Source organism: Cynocephalus volans, chromosome 11, assembly GCF_027409185.1.
Source record: "Cynocephalus volans isolate mCynVol1 chromosome 11, mCynVol1.pri, whole genome shotgun sequence".
Taxonomy (NCBI): Eukaryota; Metazoa; Chordata; class Mammalia; order Dermoptera; family Cynocephalidae; genus Cynocephalus; species Cynocephalus volans.
In genome coordinates this window covers 100,591,526-100,617,191 of record NC_084470.1, presented here as the reverse complement: position 1 = coordinate 100,617,191, position 25,666 = coordinate 100,591,526, and the positions used below count along the sequence as shown (strand labels likewise).

General features: G+C 38.5%; 1 protein-coding gene across 1 annotated transcript in view; it reads left to right on the top strand.

Annotated features, from left to right (window-relative positions):
• The first annotated feature begins 302 nt into the window (after positions 1-302).
• The window catches only part of LOC134390162 (TATA box-binding protein-associated factor RNA polymerase I subunit A-like), a 35,508-nt gene continuing 10,144 nt past the window's right edge, over positions 303-25,666 (top strand). The window contains 7 exon segments of the mRNA XM_063113433.1: positions 303-427; positions 1,351-1,532; positions 5,923-6,012; positions 6,015-6,091; positions 8,687-8,800; positions 21,626-21,824; positions 22,701-22,705. Of these exon segments, the coding sequence (XP_062969503.1) occupies positions 1,412-1,532; positions 5,923-6,012; positions 6,015-6,091; positions 8,687-8,800; positions 21,626-21,824; positions 22,701-22,705 (606 nt within the window). The 5' untranslated portion in view covers positions 303-427; positions 1,351-1,411.

The following is a 25,666-nucleotide window of genomic DNA, read 5'->3' as shown; positions in this document are numbered from 1 at the left end:
TGCAATGAACGTCTCCCATTTTCCGGCTGGGACACACAAACGCGTCAGATATGGGCCAAACCTTGGAAAGAAGACGCGCGTACCGTCAATCCCGGGTCACGGCCCCAGGCCACTTCCGGCGTCGAGGCGCCGCCTTGCGGCGGGTCGCCCACAGCGGGCGTTGCGGGTGCTCGCACGCAGCGCGCGGCTCGCTTCCGGCGGGGTCCTCGCGCGGTTCCGGGGTCGAGAGGCGGAGTCCAGTCTTACTGAGCCGCTTCGGCTGTAGGCGGGTCGGTTCGGCGTGCAGTCCGTGGTTCCTGTGGCTAGAGTGGAACGGGAAGGGCTGTGCGCTCTTCCTGTAGCTTCCTCCTGAGGTCCTGAGACCTGCAGTGCTGGGAACGAGAGAGGGCGGGCGTGGAGAGCCTCTGCGTGGAGCTGCGTAACACCGGTGAGGGGCCTTGAGGACTCGGGGAGGGAGGATTTGTGTAACGACTTTCCAACGTACCGTACGGGGTCGGTCACATTGAAACTCGGGCGTTATTTCAAACTCATGCTCCTAACTGTAGAGCTTGGTTTTAAAAGGTTTACTCTGGCTGCAGTGTGGAGAAGCAAAATTTGAGGTCGGGTCACTAGTTAGAAAGCTAAAGCACTAATCCAGGCACAGTTTGAAGGTGTGCTGTGTTAGCGTAGAGCTGGAGGATTGCAGGGAAGAGGGAAAACGAGAGAAGTTCTCGGGGCTAGTGTCAGCAGCACTAATACTCGATGTGCTATGGGGAATGGGGGAGAGGGGACCTGAGCATCTTGAGAGTGAAGTCTGAGCTCAGCCCGGCACATGCCTTTTTTTCTAGGTGTCGTTTCCCGCCGGCACCTCTGCCTGCCTTCCGCCCCCTGCTCCACCCCCGCCCCCCAGATTCTAGTCATACCAGGTACTTTGGTGTTCTGCTTCCTACGATGTTGTCCTCACCTTTTTTGCGACATTGGGCAGGTTACATAATTTCACTGTCAGTTTTTTCAACATGAACATGGAAGAAAATAATAGTACCTCCCTCAGGATTGCTGTGGGGATTAAACTAGATTATTTATACGCCTGATGTGTGGTAAGGGCTCAGTAAATATTAGCTACTATTATTATTCTTATTGTACTTATATTGTTTTCTTACTATGCATTTTGTTGTTTTTTCCTTTAGACTTGAAGTTTTGTTTTTTTTTTTGAATTAGAGGGGCGATATCTTGTCTTTATTTTTGAATGGATCATTGATTTTGTCTGTTGCTGACATAATTAAATTTTTTAACTTTAAGAGCTACCAGGTGCAGTAAATTTTGTTGATAGAATATTTATTAGATAAAAAGATGGCTTTTTTTTTTGTACAGCTCAGAAGCCTGTGGATTAAGATGTACGGAAAGTAACTGACATTCTTAGTTTAGTAAAGATATGAGTGATCTCAGTGAAGAATTGACGAGGCCTGTGACAGAGGATGAGCAAGTGGAAACGTCTGTGCTCTCTGGTACAGGAATGCATATTCCTTGGCTTCAAAAGCGTATAGAAACTGTAGGTAAGTAAAATATCATAGAACCATTGTAACTTTAATGCAAGGAGGTGATAAGATTCAGTATGGATACAAAATGAATAACCAGGCTGGTTCAATTTTCAAGATAGGGATATGTGAATTATTTTTTTTAGGCTGTAAGCAAAAAAGAAATAAGAAATAGATTCTGTTTTCTTTTAGAATTCTTTGCTTTTGAATTAATAATAGCCTGTATTATGGAAGATAAACATTTTTTTCAGCAATACTTACTGAGTGTTTATGTCATTGGCTGAATATTGGGGGATCATAGATAAAGAAGATGCTGTCTCTGTCATTGAGGAGCTCATACCTAGGAAGTGTTCAAGAAGTTTCTGTTAAATTGCATTGAAATAATTCCTAATAGAATTGATTGTGTGATAGGTTTTATATTAGTCTGTTGGTGTTCCTATAACAGAAGTACCTGAGACTGAGTAATTTATAAAAAACAGAGGTTTATTTGGCTTACGATTCTGGGACAGCCGCATCTGGCACAGGCCTCAGGCTGCTTCTACTCATGGTGGAAAATGGCAGCAGCTGGCAGGTACAAGCAGATCACGTGGTGAGAGGAAGCAGGGGGGGGGGGGGCGTGCCAAGGTCTTTTAAACAACCAGCTCTCACAGGAACTATCAGAGCAATGACTTAGTCACTACCCCTTCTCCCCCAGAGAGAGCATGACGGATCCACCCCCATGACTCGAACAGCTTTCAGCACTGCCCCATTGGGGATCAGATTTCCCCATGAGTTTTGGTGGGGACCACACATCCAAACTCTATCAGGTTTCAAACAGAGCATTTCCCTCCATTTTTATGTAATGTAAATACAAGCAAGTTTTCCAAGGGGTAAATTCCCTGTAAAAAAAAATATAAAAGAAGCAGTTATTAGTATGCTGGAATGTTGGATGGTGTGGTCTTGGGAATCCATTTGAACCAGCACTTCTCTTATTGCTCTTTCTTTAGTCCAGGCTTCTTTCCTCTTGACGGAGATTCTTTGGCTCCTAGGATTTAGCTCTTATTTTTTCCTTTTAATCTGGGTGTCATCTCATTTAGTGATCTCAGTAAATTAATCTTAGGTAGATCTATGTGCTAGGCATTGTAGATATGAGGAAACTAAATTTCAAAGAAGTTAAACTCAAGTGGTAGTGTCAGGAGTCAAACCCAGGTTTATCTGATCTTAAAGCCTACACTTTTAACCACTGAGACATATGAGGGCACTTCAGAAAGTTCGTGGAAAAATAGAATTAAAAGATAATACAAATCTTTCCACAAACTTTTTGAAGTACTTTCATATTTAAAAAAAATGAGGCAGTATATGTAAAGTGTCTGGCATAGAGCCTTATGCATAGTGAGTGTTAAAAAATAATAGTTCCTTTCTCTTCTTTTTATTTTTGCTAGATTAATGCACATGGCTTAAGCCAGGTTTGGAAGAATGGTACTTTAGAGGGAGTGCTACCTCACCCTTTGTAGGGAACTAGTAATCTAAATTTCCTGCTAGTGTAGCCATACCTACCTGGGCCTGTTTCTGTCACCAAAGTTCTATAGAGAGCTTGAGTCCATCTGCAAAGCAATTAGGTTTAAGACCATATGCCTAGAAGTGTTTCTTGTTTTGTGGATTGCCTGTTAAACCCCAAATTCTGTCTGCAATGAGGAAATACTAGCAAGTAATATTGACATTGTAGTAGTAACTAACTGTAATAGGAGAACAAAATTGCCTTAACAATTATTTTTTTATGCTGGTAGATATCTTTTGGGGTTTTGAAGGGTGTGTTCCTTAGAATAAAAACTTTGAAGACGGGGCCAGTCTGGCATGAAGCTGGATGCTGAGTACCCGTAATATGAGGGTATTTCAAAAAGATGGTGGAAAATAGAATTAAAAGATGGTACAAATCTTTCTGTGAACTTTTTGAAGACCCCTCGTAGTGCTTGGCACACAGTAGTGCCGAAGAGGTATTTATTGACAGATCAACCAAGTTGCCAGATTCTTTCAGTGGTATTATAAGTTAAGTTGATGACACCTGTTCTTTATTGTATCTCATTCTATGTAAAAATTTATTTCACTTGACAATTACTATTCTTAAAATTATTGGCAACAAGTAAGATTGTCTTTGCTCACTAAAGAATGAAATGAGAGGAGAGATTTTCCTGAGATAATTTGGCTAAGTTGGAAGACAGAAGGTGAATTTCCCAAGGAGTTAGGTATAGTTGTCTAAAGTTGATTTTTAGTCTGAGCCATGAAATTTTCAGAGGTAGATGGGGGATTGTCCTGAGAACAGTCCTCCTTTAGATAAGTAAAGGGTGTCTTAAGGAAGAGGTGTTTTGTCAGTTTCCTGGACTAGCTGCCTGATCCGAGGCAACTTGGGTATAGATCTTGTTAAAGACAGCTTCTGATTTCGAGGGCTCGCTGGGGCATGGTATTCTGCATTCAAATCAGTTCCAGATGATAATGATTCTGCTGGTTCCAGGACCATACTGAGTAGCAAGGGTCAGGATCCTCGGGTGATTTGTATGTACATTAAAAAAGTCTGAGAAGCACTCATCTGGAGTAGTGGTCTTCAACCTTTTTCACTTACATATTCCCTATTTTGTTTTTCTGAAAAATTGTGTAGTTCCTTGTACAGTTTGCTGGTGCCATCTAAAAATTTTATTGTAAGTTTAGTAGTTGCAAGAGATATAATTTCCAGCATTTTTAAGTGAAATTATATTACTTTTCTTTTGGTTTTTTTTATTTGATGACTGGCTGGTACGGGAATTGAAATCCTGGCCCTTGGTGTTATAAGCATCATAAACTAACCAACTGAGCTAAAAGGCCAGGCTTATATTACTTTTAAAAATATATCTGGTAGAATCTAAACATAGGGATGTAATACCTTGCATTATCTACTTTAAGAAATTATGAAAAAGCTTGTAATAGATGGAAATTTTATATTCCTTTTTCTATTATACTTCTTACAATAAAGTATGTGTCTACATTGGTATGTGTTTTTTTGTTATTGTTAATATTCTATAAGTTTTTAAGTGTTATTTTCTTTGGGGTTGAGTTGTACACAGGTGATCAAAATAACACGTGTTAAAAGTTTCATTAAATCTTAAGTATTAAGGCGGCTGGCTAGTTAGCTCAGTTGTTTAGAGGATGGTGTTGATAACACGAAGAGGTCAAGGGTTGTGATCCCCACACTGGCCAGCTGCCAAAAACCCAAAACAGTACATTCTTATCTGTTTCTTTATAGTAGTAAAATAATCACTTTTTCCAAATTACTTTATATACCTGTGGATGACTGTTATATACTTCCAGAATGAGAAAAGATTTAGCATCAAGTTTAGTATATTTTGTTTTAACTTTTGTACATTCTGAGGAACCTTAGTCACATAAGTAAGTAGATGGCAGTGAATGGTGTTTAATTATAGCAGTGTATCAGGTCTTTGAACTCCTTCTGAATTATTCATGAAAAGATTACATAGTGATCTATTATAAAAAATTAAGTCATTCTGCAATTTTGATAAGCAAAGAATTGCAAAAAGAGATGTTAGTCATTCACTTTTTCAACACCTTGTATGTACACCTTCAGGTAATGTGTAGTGATTCTGATTGAGAAGCCTTGACTATAGACAGCTCTCTAGGAGATTAATTTTAGGAAAGAGTGTGTAGGGAAGGGAAAGATCTGCAAGTTAATAGTTTTGAAAGTATCTTTGCATAATATACCCGTTGGTCTTTGTGTGCTTGTAGGAGTAAGGATACCTAACTAGAAGCCTACTGCCCTAGAGGGGTCTGGTAGCTGGGTGTGAAGGGAAAAGGAGGTAGCAGTGCAACCAGTCACTTATGTAATGGGGCTGTAACAAGCCCGAATGTTCTTAACATGAGAATTGCCAACACTTTAGAAATATGAGTGCTAATATCTATAACTTTAATTTCATTTGCATTTAGTATCATTGAATTACTAGGAACTTGGTCCTTAAAAAATGAAAGCCCACTTGAGTTTTTCAGAATATAGGTGGGTAATGAAGACCATACTTGCCTAGGATGACCCTGGTGATTTTTACCTGTTATAAATACCTGGGATGTGCTTTTGGGATCCTCTTTGAGACATTCTCCCCAAATTGTTTAGTACGAGGATGAAAGGGTGATTGAATCAGATCTGAAGGATCTGGCGACACTGGTAGCCCAAGAACATCAAACTATACATTTTTTAAAATTTGCTAAAAGTAGTTGATAATAGTGTGGAAGAGTCTGTTTCAAGTGAAGTTGGCTTTGATAGTGGGGATGGGCTGGGTCCAGTAATACCGACTGTTCTACTTGTTAAAGCTTCTGCTTATCAGAAGTCAGTTTTTCGAGTCGTTGAATCGGAGTCACTGTAGGTAAAGGCTCTTCTCTTTCATCTTTATAGTGACTGGAGGAAAAAAGAAGGATTTTGCTCAGACAACAAGTGCTGCATGTTTAAATTTTATCCAAGAAGCTCTGCTGAAGCACCAGTGTCAAAAGCTGCAGAGTACATGCACAGTTATTTTCAGACTTTGGAAGATTCAGATAGCTACAAAAAGCAGGCTGCACCTGAGGTAAACAAAGTGTGAAACTGCTGGAAGAAATGACAGATTCCTGAGAGTTTCTGCCTTCAGCTCCACCCACAATAGCATCTACAGGATCTCAAATTGATTATACTAAAAGCTACTAAAAGTTATTCTGGGTGGGGAGTTCATATTGGGTCATTTTTTGTACACTCCTCTTTACTTATCATTTTAAAGGAGATAAAAATAGTTTGAATTCTCGGATTCCCCAGTATTCATTCATTCATTCCAATAATTCTTCCTTCTTTCCCTGTGTCATTATTTCCCCTCTCTATAGGAAGTTTGCTGTCATCATACAAAGATGTTTATTCTATCTTAAAATCACCTCTTGACCCCCACTTCCTCCACAGGCTGTCTCATTTTTCCACTGTCCCTTTCAGCAAAACTCCTTGAAAAAGTTATTCTCTTTCTCTAGCCACAGTGATCCTTTTTCATTTTTTTCAGTTATACCGAGACTTCTCATCTAAATTGTACAATTCAATGTTTTTAAAAAAATATCCACAATATTGTGCAACCGTTACCACAGTCTAAATTGAGAACATTTTGTCCCCCACAAAAAACACATACTCTGTACCCTTTTCAGACTTTCCCTGTTCCTTCCTCCAGCTGCCAGCCCCTGGCAGCCACTCATCTCCTTTGTCTTCTGGACATTTCATGTAAGTGGAATCATACATTTTGTGGCTTTTTGTGAATGGCTTCTTTAGTTTGTGTAATGTTTTCAAGGTTTATTCATGTTGTAGCATGTATTAATACTTCATTCCTTTTTATTGGCAAATGATATGTCATTATATGGATATCCCACATTGTATGGGTATACACATTCCATTCATCAGTTGTCACATTTGGGTTGTTTCCACTTTTTGGTTATTATGAGTAATGCTTCTGTGGACATTTGTGCACAAGTTTTTTATGTGGACATTTGTTCTAATTTCTCTTGGGTATATATCTAGGAGTGGAATTGCTAGGTCATGTGGTAACTCATTTTTAACATCTTGAGGAGCTGCCAGACTGTTTTCCAAAGTGACTACACCATTTTATATTCTCACCAGCAATATTTGAGGGTCCCAATTTCTCTCTATTCTTGCCAGATTTGTTAATGTCTTTTTTATTATAGCTGTCCTAGTGGTTGTGAAGTGGTATCTCATCCTGGTTGTGATTTGCATTTCCCTAATGACTGATGATGCAGAGTGAACCTTTTAAAACATCAGTCAGATCATGTCACTCCTGCTGAAAACAGTAATGGCTTCCCATTTCACTCAGTAAAAGCCAGAGTCCTTATCATTGCCTACAGGTTCTTACATGATGTGCTCATTCTCCCCTTCGACCTTTCTAACCTCATTTCCTGTTACTCTGCCACTTGCTTTTTCTTCTCTAGCCTTATTGGCCTTCTTGCTCTTACTTGAGCAGGCCAGGTGTATTGCTGCCTGATTGCCTTTGCCTTAGCTATTTCCTTTACTTGGAAAGATCTCCAGCTGTCACTATGGCTACCCTCTTTCAAGGACGCTCTTCAGTGAGGCCTACCTTAATTATTTAAAATTTCAACTGCACTGCTCCCCTGTCACTCATTTTCCTGCTGGCATTTCTGATCTCCTTACCCTGCTCTATTTTCCCAAAACACTTATCAATTTAATTATTATGTTTCGTGGTCTGTCTCCACACAGAATGTAAATTTCACAGGGCATGGATAAAACATTGTCTGGCATATAAATTAAATTTATATGTTAAATTTGCTCAATAAAAGTTTATCCACATGAATATCTCAGATAGCTTTTACTAATTAATGCAGTAACTATTGCATCAATTCATTATCTAATAGAGCCAAAAGAAAAAAAAATCTGAAAGAAAAACTTTATGGACGAAAGTTATATACATCTATAAAACATTGGACAAGGCACAAGCTCTTTTTGTCCAGATTTTGTTCTGTAAAATTACGGAATTGGCAGTGGTTTACGGGTGCTTATTTGGCTCTAATTGAATCACGTAGGGCTTTTGTTGAGAATAGTGATTCCTGTACTCCATCCCAGTCCTACTGAATCAAAATCTGAATACTTAGAATATTTGTTTTAACAGGTGTCCCAGGTAATTCTCATATACAACCAAGCTTGAGAACAACTCTGATAGATACTCTCTAAGTTTTCTTTAAGCTCCCCAATACTACAGTTTGGCCTTCTGCAAATGAAATTTTGACCTCTTTCTGAGTTGGGAAGATGAGTGTTTTCGTTATACCAAACATCCAGTGTTTATGTTCATAGAAATAGTTGATTTAAAGTTCTCTTTAATTTAAAGTTGATATTATTAAGTTGGCATTCTAAATATAGAATAAGTACGGCCAAGAGTTGTAGAGCTTGATGGGATCTCAGGAAACATCTAGTTTGTTTCCCTCATTTTGCAGAGGATAAGATGTGACTGAGGCCAGTGAGAAGGCAGTGTTACTAGAACCCGAGTTTCCTGACTTCAATATTCTTCCTCGTATACTATTAAAAATTTCATGTTCAATATGTATCTTAACTGCCTGCCTAACTTTCTTAGGCAGAAATTGTTTTAGGCAAGGATTTTACATTTTGGTACTAATTTCTGCTTTGACAGATTATTTGGAAGCTTGGAAGTGAAATTCTATTTTATCATCCCAAGAGCAACGTGGAGACTTTCAATACCTTTGCTGACCGGATGAAAAATATTGGCGTCATGAATTACTTAAAGGTGAGAATGTAGGTTTTGTGAGTTTACATTTGCAGTATTCATTTTTTAAAAAATTGCTTGTGTCTGATAAAGTAGATAATAATGTAAAAAGCATATAAAAAGGATAAGACATCTGGATAAATAAGTTAAACTAAAAGTAGTGTTGTGAGAAACATTGTACTTGGTTTCCAGTGTGTTCTGTGACCGAAGATGCCTTCTCTTTGTTGTAGATCTCTGGCTGCCAAAACCAGTCCTTCAGAGCTTGTAGTTGTGCTTCATTATTATAATGGGCCAAATCCTAATGTGTTTGCTTAAGGTATTTGAGCTAAGGGTTGGTGTTTTGGGGAAAAGGAAGGAATTAAACGAGTTGGGAATTTGAATGTGTGAAAGTATTTTGCTCCTAACGATTAGGTGGAACCTTCTCTCCACATTCGTATATCCTGTAATAAAAGTCTTATTCAAAAGGATTTAGACATTTCCAAAATATTATAACTCCCATCTGTAGTATGTTTTTGACTAAAAGAGCCCTTTTTCAATAAAGTTTTATAAATGCTTTGCCGTTTAATTTTTTTCAACGACCATAAAGTTTTATTGGAACACAAGTACACCCTTCACTTCCATATTGTCAATAGCTGTTTTGCATGACAGTGATGGATTTGAGTAATTGTGACAGAAACCATATGGTGTGCAAAGCCTAAGATATTCACTCTTTGAATGTTTTTGTTTTGTTCTTACTTTTTCTATTTTCTAAATTTCTTTTCATCGTGGTAAAATATATAAAACAATATATGCTATTTAAGCATTTTTAAGTGTACGGTTCTGTGGCATTATATTCGCTGTTGTACCACCCTCACCACTATTTCTGAAACTTTTCCATCACCCCAAACAGAAACTTTGTACTCACTAAGCAATAACTCCCCATTTTCTTGTCTTTCTGGCCCCTGGTAACCTCTAACCTATTTTCTGTCTCCACGAATTTGCCTATTCTAGATATTTCATATAAGTAGAATCAGACAGTATTTGTCATTTTGTGTCTGGATAATTTGACTGAGCATAATGTTTTCAAGATTTATCCATGTTGTGGCATGTATCAGAACTTCATTTCCTTTTTATGGCTGAATGGTATTCTTTTGTATATCACATTTTGCTTATCTGTTGTTGGGTTGCTTTTACCTTTTGGCTATTGTAAATTATGCTTCAGTGAATATTGGTGTACACACACTTCTTTGTTCAATGTTTTTAGGAATCCCCAAACTGTTTTCCACAGGGGCCGCACTATTTTACATTCCCACTGCTTTGTAATTTTGAAAACGGTTTCCCCAGTTTAGGATTCTTTTTAGATCTTACTAATTAATTTAGGAAATTTTTTCTGAGTATTTGCTTATGTCCCAGGTACTCTCTTATGATCTTGTTCTCTGGTAGACCAGATATACTGTGAGTGGAAATTAAATGGCGGCAGCTTATGGTTTTGCTTGAGGAAGAACTTTCTAACTGAGTAATTGGAAAAAGGAATGGCCTGCCTTGATGATTTTGTGTGCTTCCCATTTTTTTTTTTCAGGAAGAAACTGGACAAGCCATTTGATTGGGAAGGGAGTGTGGAGTTTTAACTAAATTTATTAAAGTCCCATTTGGCTCATAGAATCTACTCAGTTAAAGAAAACAAACTGGAAGGGAACCTCATTTCTCATTCTGGAGTCTGAAGGTGGTGATTAGGGTAGAGAATAAAATTTTTTTGTTAATAATTTTAGAAACACTGCTGTTTGGCAAGCAGTGTGCTAGACGTGGTTCTTGTGGTAGAGGGAGACAGGCATGTAAATGGAATAATGTGTTATGGGTACCATAGTAGAAATGCAATGTATGGTGAGAAGACAAAGGAGAAAATGGGCAGCTCTGTGGAATTGGAGAAGGCTGGGATTGAATGGCCAGGGGAATCAGGAAGAGAAAGGAAAGTGATGTTTGAGATGATTGTGAAAAAGCAGGAGAGTGTTCACTACGCAGCCTAGGGGAGGGGGTAATCTGACGTGGCAGGGGGTAATAAGGAGTTTGATAGCCTTCTATCCGAAGCTTTAGTTATTCTAAAAATTATTTGGGTGGAAGCCAGGGGAAGTAGGTTGGGCCCCGTGTGCTGTAGCTAAGGAGCTTGGATTTTATCCTGTTGGTAGTGGGAGCCATTGAAGGATTTTACACAGATGACTATTCCAAGTCCCTGTTGTTAGTCACAGATGACTAACAAGATGAGATTGCTTTGGTAGTCACATGGAAGGTAGATTGTTGGGGGGGGCAGAAATGGAGAGACCAGCTGAGGAATTATTGCAGTAGTTTGAGATGAGGCCTTGAATTTTCTGATCTGGCTCAACCCATATGATTAATTTTATTTCCCATTTTCCTTGATGTCCTCCTTTCTTGTAATGCTCTTTCTTTGTGTAATTGTTCTTTTTAAAATTAATTTTTTGCTGAAACATATTGATTGTACATATTTATGTGATACAGAGTTATGTTTCAATACATGCGTATGTGTGATGATCTAATCAGTTAGTTAGCATATTCATCACTGCCAAACTGAAACATTTCTTTCTGATGTGAATATTTGATCTCTCCTAGTCATTTGATAACATGCAGGAAATGATTGTTAATTATAGATTCCTGGGCTCACTGTATGCCAATACAGAACTTATTTTTTATATCTAGCTGTAATTTTGTATCCATTAACCAACCTCTCCCCTCCCCTTCCCACCTCTAGTAACCAGTTTTTCTCTCTCCTTTTAACAGTACAACTTCTGAATTTGTTTTTTGTTTTTGTTTTTGTTTTTGTTTTTGTTTTTAGCTCCTACATATGAGTGAGAACATGTGGTTTTTCTCTTGCTGTGCCTGGCTTATTTCACTTAACATAATTTTCTCCAAATTCATCCATTATGCTACAAATGGCAAAAGTTTGTTCTTTTTTATGGCTGTGTAGTATTCTATTGTGTGTATATACTACATTTTCTTTATCCAGTCATCTGTCAGTGGACATTTAGGTTGGTTCCAAATCTTGGGCATGGTGGTGCAGGCCACTGGGGGACAAAGCCGCAAAGGATTACTCAAAGCCCATCTCTTCTGAGCAGTGAGAAGCCCCGAAGTGGTGAACTTCCCCAGAACCCTCAAGCGAGAGGCATCCCTTCCTTGGGAAATGAACCCCAAATTGGCGTTCTCTTCCTGCATTTATTTTCCAGACCAGGAAGTTACAGGAAGAGAACATAAGTGGGGTTATAGTTTAACAATATAGGCTGGTAACTTTCAGTGAAACAAGTCAGATGACATTTCATTAGACAATGAAGTGATCCACCAACAAAAGCTTGATCTAGCAAACATTCCCTTCTTACAGCAATTTCTCAGTATCTTTATATAACAATCAGTAACTAGTCTGTCCTTGAGACAGCAACCTTGCTGTGCCACAAATCTTTATCTTACACCAGAGACTTTCTAGGCTGAGGAAAATTTCCTGTCCTCCGCAAGGACAATATTTGAAACTGCAAGGCTTTGGAAAACCAGACCCTGTGAAGTACATTTGCTTTAAGGAATCCTCTATACAATTCTACCAACAGTGTATTATAAGAGTTCCCCTTTCTCCACATTCTTGCCAGTATTTGTTATTTTCTGTCTTTTTGATAATAGTGAGATGATATCTCAGTGTGGTTTTGATTTGCATTTCCCTGATGATTAGTGATGTTGAGGACTTTTTCATATACCTATTGGCCATTTTTATGTCTTCTTTTGAAAAATGTTATTTGGCTTTCCTGTCCATTTTTAAATTGGGTTATTTGTCTTTTTATTATTTTTTAATTTATATTTTTGTGGGGGGTACAGTGTGTTGTTTCAATACATGCATATACTGCACAATGAGTCACTTAGGGAAGATAGCATAGTTTTGTATCCTTTAGTTCCCCTTTCTCCCCTCCACCCCCAGTTCCAGCCTCTGTTAATCTCTACTTGTATAAGAACCACTTTTTTTTTTTTTTGGATTCTGCTTATGAGTGAGACGATGCGATTTGTCTTTCTGTGCCTGACTTATTTCACTTAACATGCTGGTCTCCAGTTCCATCCATGTTGCTGCAAATGATAGGATGTTATTTCTTTTTATAGCTGAATAGTATTCCATTATGTATATATAGCATGGGTTTTTAATTCATTCATTTGTTGATGGCTATTTAGGTTGATTCCATTTCTTGGCTATTGTGAGTAATGTTGCGATGAACATGCGAACGCAGGTGCCTTTTTGGTCTATCGATTTCATTTCCTTTGGGTACATACCCAGTAGTAGGATAGCTGGGTCATAAGGTAGATCTGTTTTTAGTTCTCTGAGGAACCTCCAAACTGTCTTCTACGGTGGCTATACCAATTTTAATTCCCACCAACAATGTAGGAGGCTTCCCTTTTCTCCACATCCTTGCCAGCGTTTGTTACTTTCTGTCTGGTTGATAATGGCCGTTCTAACTGGGGTGAGATGATGTATCATTGTGGTCATAATTTGTACTTCCCTGGTGATTAGTGATTTTGAGCATTTGTGCTTGTTGGCCATTAGTATGTCATCTTTTGAGAAATGTCTATTCAGGTCCTTTGCCTATTTTTTAATTGGGTTATTTGGTTTTTTGTTGTTGAGTTGTTTGAGTTCCTTGTATATTCTGTGTAATAGCCTTTTGTCTGTTGTGAAGTTTCTGAACACTTTCTCTCATTCTGTAGGTTGTCTCACTCTGTTGGTAATGTCCCCTGCTGTGCACTAGCTTCTTAGTTTGATGTAGCGCCATTTGTCTGCTTTTGCTTTAGTTGACTGTGCCTTTCTAGTCTTGTTCAGAAAAGCACTGCCCGTTCTTGTTTCATGTAGCGTTCCTCCTGTGTTTTCTTTTAGTAGTTACATAGTTTTGGGTCTTAAGTTTAGGTCTTTAATCCATTTTGAGTCGATTTTTGTGTATGGTGAGAGACAGGGGTGTAGTTTCAATCTCCTGCATGTAGATAGCCAGTTTTCCCAGCACCATTAATTGAACAGGCTGTCCTTCTCCACTGTATATTCTTGGCACCTTTGCTGAAAATCCGTTGGATGTAAGTGCGTGGGTTTACTTCTGGGCTCTCTATTTTGTTCCGTTGGTCAGTTTGTCTGTTTTTATGCCAGTACCATGGTGTTTTGGTTCCTATTGCTTTATAGTGTATTTTGAAGTCAGGAAGTGTGATGCCTCCAACTTTGTTCTTTTTATTCAAGATTGCGTTAGCTATGTGGGCTCTTTTGTGGTTCCATACAAATTTTAAGATTGTTTTTTGCATTTCTGCAAAGAATGCCTTTGGTATTTTGATAGGGATTGTGTTGAATGTACAGATTGCTTTGGGTAATATGGACATTTTGATGATGTTAATTCTTCTGACCCATGAACATGGGGTATCTTTCCATGTATTTGTGTCCTGTTCAGTTTTTTTCACCAGTGTTTTATAGTTTTCATTGTAGAGGTCTTTGACCTCTTTGGTTAAATTTACTCCTAGGTATTTCATTTGTTTGGTAGCTGTTATGAATGGGATTACTGTTTTGGTTTCTTTTTTAGCTGTTTTGTTATTGGCGTATAGGAAGGCTATTGAGTTTTGTGTGTTGATTTTGTATCCTGCCACTTTATTGAATTTGTTTACTAGTTCTAGTAATTTTTTGGTGGAGTCTTTAAGATTTTCTGTGTGTATGATCATGTCATCTGCAAATACGTATAGTTTGACTACCTCAATGATTTGGATGCCCTTTATTACTTTCTTTTGCCTTCTTGCACTGGCTAAAACTTCCAGTACTATGTTGAATAAGAGTGGGGAAAGTGGGCATCCTTGTCTTGTTCCAGATCTTTAGGAAAAGCCTCAATTTTTGTCCATTCAGCATGGTATTAGTTATGGGTTTATCCAATGTGTTCTATATTGTATTGAGGTACATTCCTTCTATACCTAGTTTGTTGAGTGTTTTTATCATAGAGGGGTGTTGAATTTTATTAAATCCCTTTTTTGCATGTACTGAAATGATCATGTGGTTTTTGTCCTTCATTCTGTTCATGAGATGTATCATGTTTATTGATTTGCATATGTTGAACCATCCTTGCATCCTTGGGATGAACCCCACTTGATCATGGTGTGTGATCTTTTTAATGTGTTGTTGGATCCTGTTTGCTAATGTTTTTGTTGAGGGTCTTCGCATCTGTGTTCATTAGGGATATTGGTCTGTAGTTTTCTTTTTTTTGTTGTATCTTTTTCTGGTTTTGGTATAAGGTTAATAATGTTGGCCTCGTAGAATGTGTGTGGAAGTATTTCCTCCTCTTCAGTCTTTTGGAGTAGTTTGAGAAGGATTGGGATTAAATCTTCTTTAAAAGTTTAGTAGAATTCAGCAGTGAAGCTGTTTGGTCCTGGGCTTTTCTTCATTGAGAGAATTTTTATTACTGTGTCAATCTCGTTACTTGTTAGTGTTCTGTTTAGGTTTTCTAGTTCTTCATGTTTCAACCTTGGTAAGTTGTAAGTGTCCAGGAATGCAGCTGTTTCTTCTAGGTTTTCCAGTGTGCACTTATATAGTTGTTTGTAATAGTCTTTTATGATCCTTTGTATTTCTGTGGTATCAGTTGTAATGTCTTTTTCATTTCTGACTTTGAGTCTTCTTTTTTTCATCAGTCTAACTAAAGGTTTATTAATTGTTTTTATCTTTTCAAAAAACCAGCTCTTTTTCATCAATATGTTGTATTGTTTTTTAAATCTCAGATGTGGGCATTTATTGCTACAAATTTCCCTCTTAGAACTGCTTTTGCTGTATCCCATATAAACTGGCGTGTTGTGTTTTCATTTTCACTTATCCCTTGGAATGTTTTAATTTCCCTTTTGATTTCTTCTTTGACCCATTTGTAGTTTAGGAGCATGTTGTTTAATTTACATGTATTTGCATGGTTTCTAGTGTCCCTTTTGTTGTTGATTTCTAGTTTTATTCCATTGTGGTTGGACAAGGTAGTTGATACTTCAGTCTTTTAAAATTTGTTGAGGCTTATTTTTCGACCTATTCTAGAAAGTGGTCCATGTGCTGTTGAGAAGAGTGTGTATTCTGCAGCGGTTGGATGAGATGTTCTATATATGTCTGTTAGGTCCAACAGGCCTGTAGTAGAGATTACTTCTGATGTTTCCTGGTTAATTTTCTGTCTGGATGATCTGTCCTTTGGTGAAGGTGGGATCTTAAGGCCCCCAACTATTATGGTGTTGGAGTCTATTTCTCCTGATAGGTCTTGCTGTATATATAGCGTATTGTTGGGCCTTGTTTTATAATCCATTCAACCACTGTGTCTTTTAGTTGGGGTATTTAATCCATTTACATTTAAAGTTGTTAGTGATATATAGGGACTGGTTGCTGTCATTTTGTTACTTCTTTCTGGTTGTTTTGTTAATCCTTTTTATTTTTTCTGCTCTTACTGTCTTTGTGATTGAGTAGTTTGTTCTAGGAATATATGGATTTCTTGCTTTTTAAATTTTTTTAACAAGTTTTTGTGTTATGGTTACTGTGAGACTTACAAAAACCATGTTATAGTTATAACAGTTTATTTTAGACTAATAACACCTTAACTTTGATGTATAAGAAAAAGGAAAGAACCAAAGCCAACTGTTTGCTTTGGTATCATTCCCTCCCACTTTTTGACATTTTGATGTTTCAAGTTACATCTTTTAATATTGCCTTTCTCTTATATGGCTGTTGTATATGTTAGTATCTTGTTAGGTTTGTCCTTTAGTCTTCATACTAAAGATGTAAGCAGTTTATTTATCCCCCTTAAAATACTCCAGGACATTGGAGTATTTACTCTGAGGTCGTCTGCGGGTTTACTTTACTCATGAATTATGTACCTTCAGGTGTTTTCTTGCTGCTCCTTAGCATTGTCTTCTTTCAAATTGAAGAACTCCCTTTAGCATTTCTTGTAAGGCAGGTCTAGTGTTGGTGAATTCCCTTACCTTTGTCTGGGGAAGACTTTATTTCTCTTTCATATTCAAAGGTTAGTTTTGCTGGATAGAGAGTTCTTGGCTGACAGTCTTTTTCCTTCAGTGCTGTGAATATATCATCCCATTCTCTTCTGGCCTGTAGGGTAACTACTGAGAAATCTGCTGAGAGATGTATCGGGACTCTGTTGAATGTTATGCGTGTCTTTTCTCTTGCTGCTTTCAGTATCCTTTCTTCATATTTGGTTTTTGATAATTTGATTATGTGACTCGGGGTGTTATTCCTTGCATTGAATTTCATTGGTTACCTCCAAGCTTCCTGTACCTGGATACTGTCATTTTTCTCCATACTTGGGAAATTTTCAGCCATTATTTCCTTGAATATGCTTTCTATATCTCTTCCTTTTTCTTCTCCTTCAGGTATGCCAATTATGCAGAGGTTATTTTGCTCGAGGGAGTCCCATGTTTGCTGTATTTCTGTTTCATTTTTTCTTATTCTTTTTTCTTTTTTGCTCCTCTGATTTGATAATTTCCTATGTTTTATCTTCCACCTCACTGATTCTTTCCTCTGTTTGGTCAAGTCTGCTTTTGGAGCTTTCCATTGAGTTTTTCAGTTCAGATAATGTATTCTTTGTTTCCAGAATTTCTATTTTTTTTTTTTAATTGATTTTTGTCAAGTTTCTCATTCTGCTCCTGGATTGTTTTCCAGATTATCATTTAATTTTGTATCTGTATTTTCTTGTGACTCTCTGAACATCCTCAAGAGGATTATTCTGAATTCTCTGTTAGGCATTTCATAAATCTGCTATTCCTCTGGGTCTGTTGCTGGTGTTTGGTTTGTTTCCTTTGGTGTCATATTTCTCTGTTCTTTCTCAATCTTTGTGTCTTTTCATTGATGCTGGGCATTTGAGGAGACTGCTACCTCTTCTAGATTATATAGGTGTTCTTTGATGCTGTTACACCTTTACTGGATATCAGAGATTCTAATCTTTTTTTTTTTTTTTTTCAGTTTTTTGTTGGATTATTACCTACCACCACCACTTAAACTCTGCACTGAAACTAATTTGTTGTACTTTGGTTAATTCCACAATTGGCGGAACTTCCTGTGGGGACCAGCACCTGAGCCCTGTGGTTGAGCTAAATTGCTGCCTTGCTGCTGATTCTCTGGAGAAGTCTTTTGTGCAGCTCAGGTTTTAATTGTTGACCTTTTAATCTCATCCAGGTCTTATGAGGTCAGATACACCTGTGCTGTGTGGAAATTCTGGCCCAGGACTTACTCTTTTCAGCAAACTGCACCCCCTGCAGTCCTGTTTCCCTGACTAGTCTCCAGTGAGTGGGCCTGTGCTGACTGGAAGGCAGATCAGCTGCCCATGCTGTGCCCCAGTGTTCCTCTGGTGGGCCAGCCTCCCTCCCACCCCAACTCTAAATAAACACCTCCCGGGGGGCCGGCCTCTGGCTCACTCGGGACAGTGCGGTGCTGATAACACCAAGGCCACGAGTTCAGATCCCATATAGGGATGGCTGGTTTGCTCACTGGGTGAACGTGGTGCTGACAACACCAAGTCAAGGGTTAAGATCCCCTTACTGGTCATCTTTTAAAAAAAATAAAAATAAAAAAAAATAAACACCTCCCGTGGGGTGAGCTTTGCAGTCGTCTCTTGCAGTGACTCACTGGCCTCTGGGTGACTCCTATTTTTGGTAACCGGGGGCACCTCGCTCCAATGTGGGTACACAGGAACAGTGTCAGTGGTTTCATTAGCCTGAAAGCTGGTATGGTACACTTTTAGTTCCTCTTCTCCCCCGCAGACTCCAAACACATTCATGCACAGGGCACGGCTGTGGCTTTGCCAGCTCCTGCTCTGTGTGCTCACAGTGGCTGGCCCTAAATTGGCCAGGGCTCAAAACAGTTGGAATGGTACCTTCTTTCTCTAACTGCGGCTTCTCCTACCTTCATGAACTCTGTGGGTCTCTCCTCTTTCCCCAAGCTCCAGTGATCCTAGGATTAAGTCTTTACTTTTTAATAGTTGTATGTTGATCAGTTGTGGGAGATAGTGATGCTGGGGATCATCTATTCCACCATCTTGAAAACATCCCTTAAAAACTTTTTTTATTATCGAGATCCTTGTGTATTCTGGATATTATTCCCTTTTCAGGTTTGTAGTTTGCAAAGTATTTTCTCCCATTCCCCATGTTGTCTCTTTGCTTTGTTTATTGTTTCCTTTGCTGCGTGGAAGCTTTTTTGTTTCAATGCGCTGATGGTAAAAATGTGTATTCTGCAGTTGTTGAGTGAAATGTTCTGTAAATGTCTGTCAAGTCCTTTTGGTCTAAAGTGCAGTTTAAATCCAATATTTCCCTACTAATTTTTTGTCTAGATGATCTCTCCAATGCTGAGAGAGGGATGGAGTTCCCAACTGCTATTGTATTTGGTTCTATCCATCCCTTCAGATCCAATAATAATTGCTTTATATATCTGGGTGCTCTGATGATGTTGGGTGCATATATATTCATGATTGTTATATCCTCTTGCCAAATGATCGCTTTATCATTATGTAGTAACCTTCGTCTCTTTTTATAGTTTTTGGTTTAAAGTCTGTTTTATCCAGTGTAAGTATAGCTACTCCTCGTTTTTGGTTTCCATCTGCATGGAATATCTTTTTCCATCTCTTCAATATTAGTTTATGTGTATCTTTACTGATGAAGTGAGTTTCTTGCAGGCATCATATAGTTGGGTCTAGTTTTTTTTTAATCCATTCAGCCAGTCTGTATTTATATTCAGTGTTATTATTGAAAGGTATTGCCTTACTCCTGCCATGTTATTAATTTTTTATGGTTGTTTTATATTTATTTTGTTCCTTTCCCTTTTATTGTTTGTGGTGCCCTTGGGAGGGTCTTGTTGGGGTGGGTGACACTGGGTAGGGTGGTTGTGGCTGTGGGCCCAGTAGCTTTGTAGAGGCCTGATATGGAAGGTCAAAGCCCTTGCCCAATCTTCTTTTGGTCAGTGAGCGGGTATACAATGGTGCAGCAGGGCCTGGCAGTTCTGTAGAGGTACACTGGATCAGCTGTTAAGCCTGGAGCAAGCCTGCATGGATGCTGCAGGACCCCGTGGCTCTGAAGAGGCCTGCTGTGGGGAGGAAAAGCTGCTACCCAATCCACTGTTGGTCAGGGAGTAGGTGTACACTAGTGTTGCAGGACCTGGCAGCTCTGTGGATGGTTGCCAGATCAGCTGTTGAGCCTGCAGCAAGTCTGCAAGGAAGCAGCAGGCCCTGATGGCATTGTAGAGGACTGCAAGGGGAGGAGGAGCTGTTGCTGGGCTGGCTTCTGGCCAGAGTGGGCACCTGTGGGTTCAGTGAGTCTGCAAGCTGTGCAGGGCGGGTGTACACGAATGTTGGAAATAGCTACTGATTGGAAGCTATTCCACTCAGAGGTCTGCCTGTTCTTCTGGGAGGGAAAGGGTGCCATGTGAATTCAGATTCCGGGGGTGTAGTCTTTCTCTCTGGCCTAGGCTCCAGGCAGCTGGGGTCATGGCCTTGCTGGTGCCCATGTGAATGTGGTAGAATATAGATGGGGCTTCGGGATAAATGTAGTCAGTTTCACTGGGGCTGGGGCGTGCATACTTTAACCACAGATTTGGTTTCGAGACTGCGCTGTGCCATAGCCACTTAGGGTGAGAATGGGGGTTCTTCTCCCTAGGTTTCTACTATGATACCATGAAGCTGCAGAAATTCCCACCTATTGTCCAACTGGGTTGGGGTCCTGAAAGGATTGGGGGACTCTCTTGTGGCAGGGATCACAGACGTTAGTGGTGGCAGTGGAAACAGGTGGGTTTTTTTTCCAGCTTACCTCTCTCCGCCTGACTGTGAGCTGGTCTCTGCAGCAGGGCAGAGACTGGATGCCTTGCTGTGCTCTCTATGGCGCTATTCCTGTCTTCCACGCTTCACAAGGATTTCATCACTCTCCTGGTGCTCTGCAGCATATTTCTTTAGTCAGTTTGGTTGAAATGTATTTGTTTGCTGTTTGGTCTCTTTATTGGGGGGTGGGGGCACGGGAGGGTACTAGAGCCAGACCTCTCTAGACAGCTGTCTTGCCTCTTCTCTCTGTGTGATTGTTCTTATTGCTTCTCCCGTGTCAGAGATAGTTTCGTTTCTATCTGAACTGAAGCCATTCTTTAAAACCTCTTATCAAGATGCTTTCTCTGAGCTTATATAACATGTATAAAATACAGGTTGTGCATCCCTAATCCAAAAATTTGAAATCTGAAAACTTCAACATCTAAAACCTTTTGAGTGCCAACATGATGCTCAAAAGAAATGCTCACAGGAGCATTTTGGACTTTGGATTTTCAGATTTGGCATGCTCAAGCAGTAAGTATAATACAAATATTCTAAAATCTGAAATGTTTATGGTCCCAGGAATTTTGGATAAGGGATACTTAACCTGTAGTTTATATTGATTGATTGTCTGTTATGGACCAAACTAGGCATTAGGTTGCATGTAAATATTATCTAATTTAATCCTCGACAATACCCTTCTGAAGGGTCAATAATAATTGTTACATGTAACATATGAGACTCTCAAAAGGTGAATAATTTACTCAGGTTTATTTATCATTTAAGTGCCATGAGAACTAGGGCACTCTGTCTTCAAAGCCCATTGTTTTGTTCACTATATCACGCTGTCTTCTGTTTGTAAGTTTACATAATTTAGCTCTCATTTACATACTGTTAATTATTTCATGTGTCTTTCTTCTTCACTAGATTGAAAATTTTGATGACAGGGGCAGTGTCATATCATTTGTGTCCTACCAAAGTGAGCATGTATTTACTGAGCTTTTTGACTAATGGTTGTCTAATGACTGAAATTTCAGTGGGCTTTTTCTTATTTTTGTTGCAGATCTCCTTGCAACATGCATTGTACCTTCTGCATCATGGAATGTTTGAGGATGCCAACAGAAATCTAAGTGAGGCAGAGACACGGAGATATGGTGAGAAGTCGTCTTCCCAGGAAATATTAATCCATCTTATTCAAGCCTATAAAGGGCTTTTGCAGTACTATACTTGGTCTGAAAAGAAGATGGAATTGTCAAAGCTTGGTGAGCGAATATGAGTAAACTTTTTCTTATAGTGATGACACTGAAGGACAGAGATCTTAAGAAGTAATCTAGTAATCTCCCTACTGACTTCATCCAGATATTGCAGAGAACGACATTTTATTGATTTAAAATTCTTGATCATCCTTTCTCATATTTCAGATGATTCATAATTAGATATGTGACTGTTTTAGATTGATTGCTTTTTTAATGTGATTTTTATCAAAGAGAAATACAGCTAGACGTTAGAGCAGAGCAAACATTTTATTCAGTAACTACTGACAGTAGGGGGAAGAATGTAGAATGTAGCTACATTCTGATTTGTACAGAGGTGACTCGGTATTTTAAAGGGAGAATGAGGGAGTAGGGAGGGAGGGTGGCGGGGCTTGAGCAGAGCCAGGGAGGTGACAGTTATGAAAAGCAGAGAGGGGAATTGGTCCCTGGGAACCCCATCTGGATTTAGTAACTGGTGCTTGTGGAAGTTAGGCACCTATCCTCCCACAGAGATTGGGAGACAGGGACAGTGTCTTCAGGTGTTGGCTAGAACAAAGAGTAAATTCTTTGGCAGCTTTGAGCTTTCTCAGGCAGGCACTAAGGGGAGCCAGGGTCATCTCAGGGATGTGGCCTTGAGCTGTTAGAAATTGTTAGTGTTTGTTCAAGTCTTGATAGGCTGAGGTTGAGGCGTAGTCCAGAACAGGGCTCAGAGGAACCTAGCTGGAGTTAGGTCAAGGAGAAAATCTTTGTCAGTTACTAAGAGGTTACAAATTTTCCTCAGCAGCCATTATTGCATATAATAAACATTTCTTACTGTGTATTTAAAATGGAGTTTAGTTTTGTAGTGTTGTTTCTCAGAAATTTTTTTTAAGACTCTAGGGCAAGATGAAGTTGTTTTATTTCTATACAAAGGTTGTAATGAATTGTTTTCTTGATTTACTTACCATACCAAAAATTGACTTATCGGTTCTCAAACTGAGTTCCCCTTTTCTTAACCTTCAGTGGTGATGTTATCCTCTCCTACCACCAGATTTGTAATCTTTGGAGCTGTATGATTCTCTGCACTTTTCTTTCCCTCGTGTAATTTTTCTCCATGGCTCTCTAGGATTAACTTCTTTCTGTGTTCACATCCTCCATCCAAATCTTAGTCCTGGTGTTTATCACCTCGTATGTAGTAAGCAGTATTTTCTTTTTATCCCTATGTGATAAATAGTATTTCCTTGGTCTCTGATCATGTAGGTTCACTAATCTCAATTCTCTTCCTTTTTCCTGTCCATGATCTCTCCCAAGACACTTCTGAAATGCTGTCTTCATCCTGTTAGTCTTGTGAGGTCTTTATGCAGTCTCATCTGGAATGCTCTCTGCCCTTCAAGACTCATTTGACCCTGCCCCCGCCCCTTTATTCTTATACTTTACACCTCATGTATCAGCTGCATGTTCAGCCTGTATCATTTGGCTCTTTATCTCTTGCTTTCTAATTGTTCTAAGTTTTATTCAGGTGTATTTTATGTTGTGTCTTCCCGTTTAGACTAATTTTTTGGTGTCTCGTATCTGTCCTCTATTTCTTTTGTTAACCTTGCCATGACTTGTGGTATGATATTTCTTTTTTAAAAAAAAAAAAGAAAAGCTTACTGATATGAATTGATTAGGTGAGTTTTAAAATCAATATTTTCTTACACATGGTTAGGTAGAACTCAAGCAGATATCTAATGATTAAAGCAGTTGGAACATGGCATTTATACCATCACTCCCATGGATAGATGATTCGGTATCTTACCGTAGCTGACGCTTAGTTCTGTAACAAGAAGAGATAAAGAGGAGATAATATATGGAGGTTTTTAGATGATCTCTAATTTCTAATGTGTACTTAATGAGGAAAAAAGTTAGGACTAGTTTTTATAACCAAACATTAGAATGTAATATGTGCACTTGTGCTCAGTCAGCTTGGGATTTTTTTCTTGCTGCTATAGCTGTGTCTCTGTTGGGTCTGATGCACTTGGTGACTGGCACCTCCTTCTATAGGAAATTCACACCCAATTTATACTTAGGGATCTACCTTTTTTTTTTTTTCCTTTTTTTTCTTTTTAAAAGGTTTTTCCATATTATTTCTTATTTACTTTCCCCTCATCCCCTCATTTCCAAGTCCATGTTGATACATAATCAGTTGCTCCACTGGGGAAAGAATACCATTGCCTCTTTCTGGTTTGAGGTATCTTGTGCTTTTATTAGTTGTTGTTGCTTCTGAGAGACTTGAATAACTTTCCTTTTAAATCTTTAAGATTATGAAATGTAACATATACGGAAAAGGTGTATAACACAAATGTGTGATATAATGAATGGATTAAAAATAAACATCCATGTAACTAGCACCCATATTAAGGAACACAGCATCGCTCTTACCCTAACCTAAAAGTTTTCCATTTGTTCCTTCTTCATTACACTCCCTCCCATTCTGTCTCAAGAAAATCACTGTCCTGACTTATATGGTAGTCACTCCGTTGCTTTTCATTATACTCTTTCCATTCGTGTATGTATCCATAAACAATGTAATTTAGTTTTGTCTATATCTGAATGTTAAATTTGGATCCATACTGTATATATTCTTTTGAGTCATGCATATTTTATTCACGGTTGGTTTTAAGGTGTGTACATATTGTTGAATGTAGCTCTAGCTTATTCATTTTTCTTGCTACAAAATATTTCACTCATTCCATTATTGATGGCCATTTAGGTTATTATAGTTTTGGACTATTATAAATAATGCTTTGAAATTAACTCCTGTTAATTTCTGTATACTGATGCACGTAAGCATGCATTTCTAGGAGTAGAATTGTTGTCATAGAGTATGTGCAATTCAACGTTATTATATAATATGCTAAACTCTTTCCAAAGTGGTTACCAATTTATACTGCATTGGTAGTCTGATTAGAGTTTTCTTTTGTCTGTAGTCTCAATATTTGTTATTGACTGAGTTTATATCAGCGAATTTGTTGGGTGTAGTACTCTTGTGTTGTTTTTTTTTTTTAATAACCTCTTAATTGAGACTTGATATATAATTCAGATACCATACGAATTTACCTTCTTAAAATCTTCAGTGGTTTTTAGTATATTCAGAGTTGTGCATCCATCACCACAATCAATTTTGGAACATTTTTATCACCTCCAAAAGAAACCCTGTACTCCCCATTTCTTCCCAATTCCCCTAATCCTAGGCAACAACTGATCTACTTTGTCTGTGCATTTGCCTATTGTGGACATTTTGTACAAATGGAATCATATAATATACGGTCTTTAGTGACTGGCTTCTTTTCACTTAGCATGTTTTTAAGGTTCACCCATGTTGTAGTATGTAACTATACTTCATTCCTTTTTATTGTTGAATAATACTCCATTGTATGGATATCCCACAGTTTAGGTATCCATTCATCAGGTGGTGGACATTTGAGTTGTTTCTAATTTTTGGCTATCTTGGATAACATTGCTATGAATATTCATATACACGTTTTTGTATGAACATATGTTTTTGTTTCTCTTGGGTATATATAGTAAGAGTGAAATTGCTGGGTCATATAAACCATGTTTATCCTTTTGAGGAACCACTGGACTGTTTTCCAAAGCAGCTGTACCATTTTATATGTCTACCTGTTGTTTATGAGGGTACTAATTTCTGTACCTCTTCAGCAACACTTGTTATCTTTTTCATTATAGCCGTCCTAGAGGGTGTTAAGTGGTATCTCATGGTTTGGATTTGCATTTCCCTAGGGGCTAATGATATTGAGCATCTTTTCATGCATTTATTGGCCATTCGTATATCTTTTGTAGAAATTTGTATTTGGATCTTTTGCTCGTAT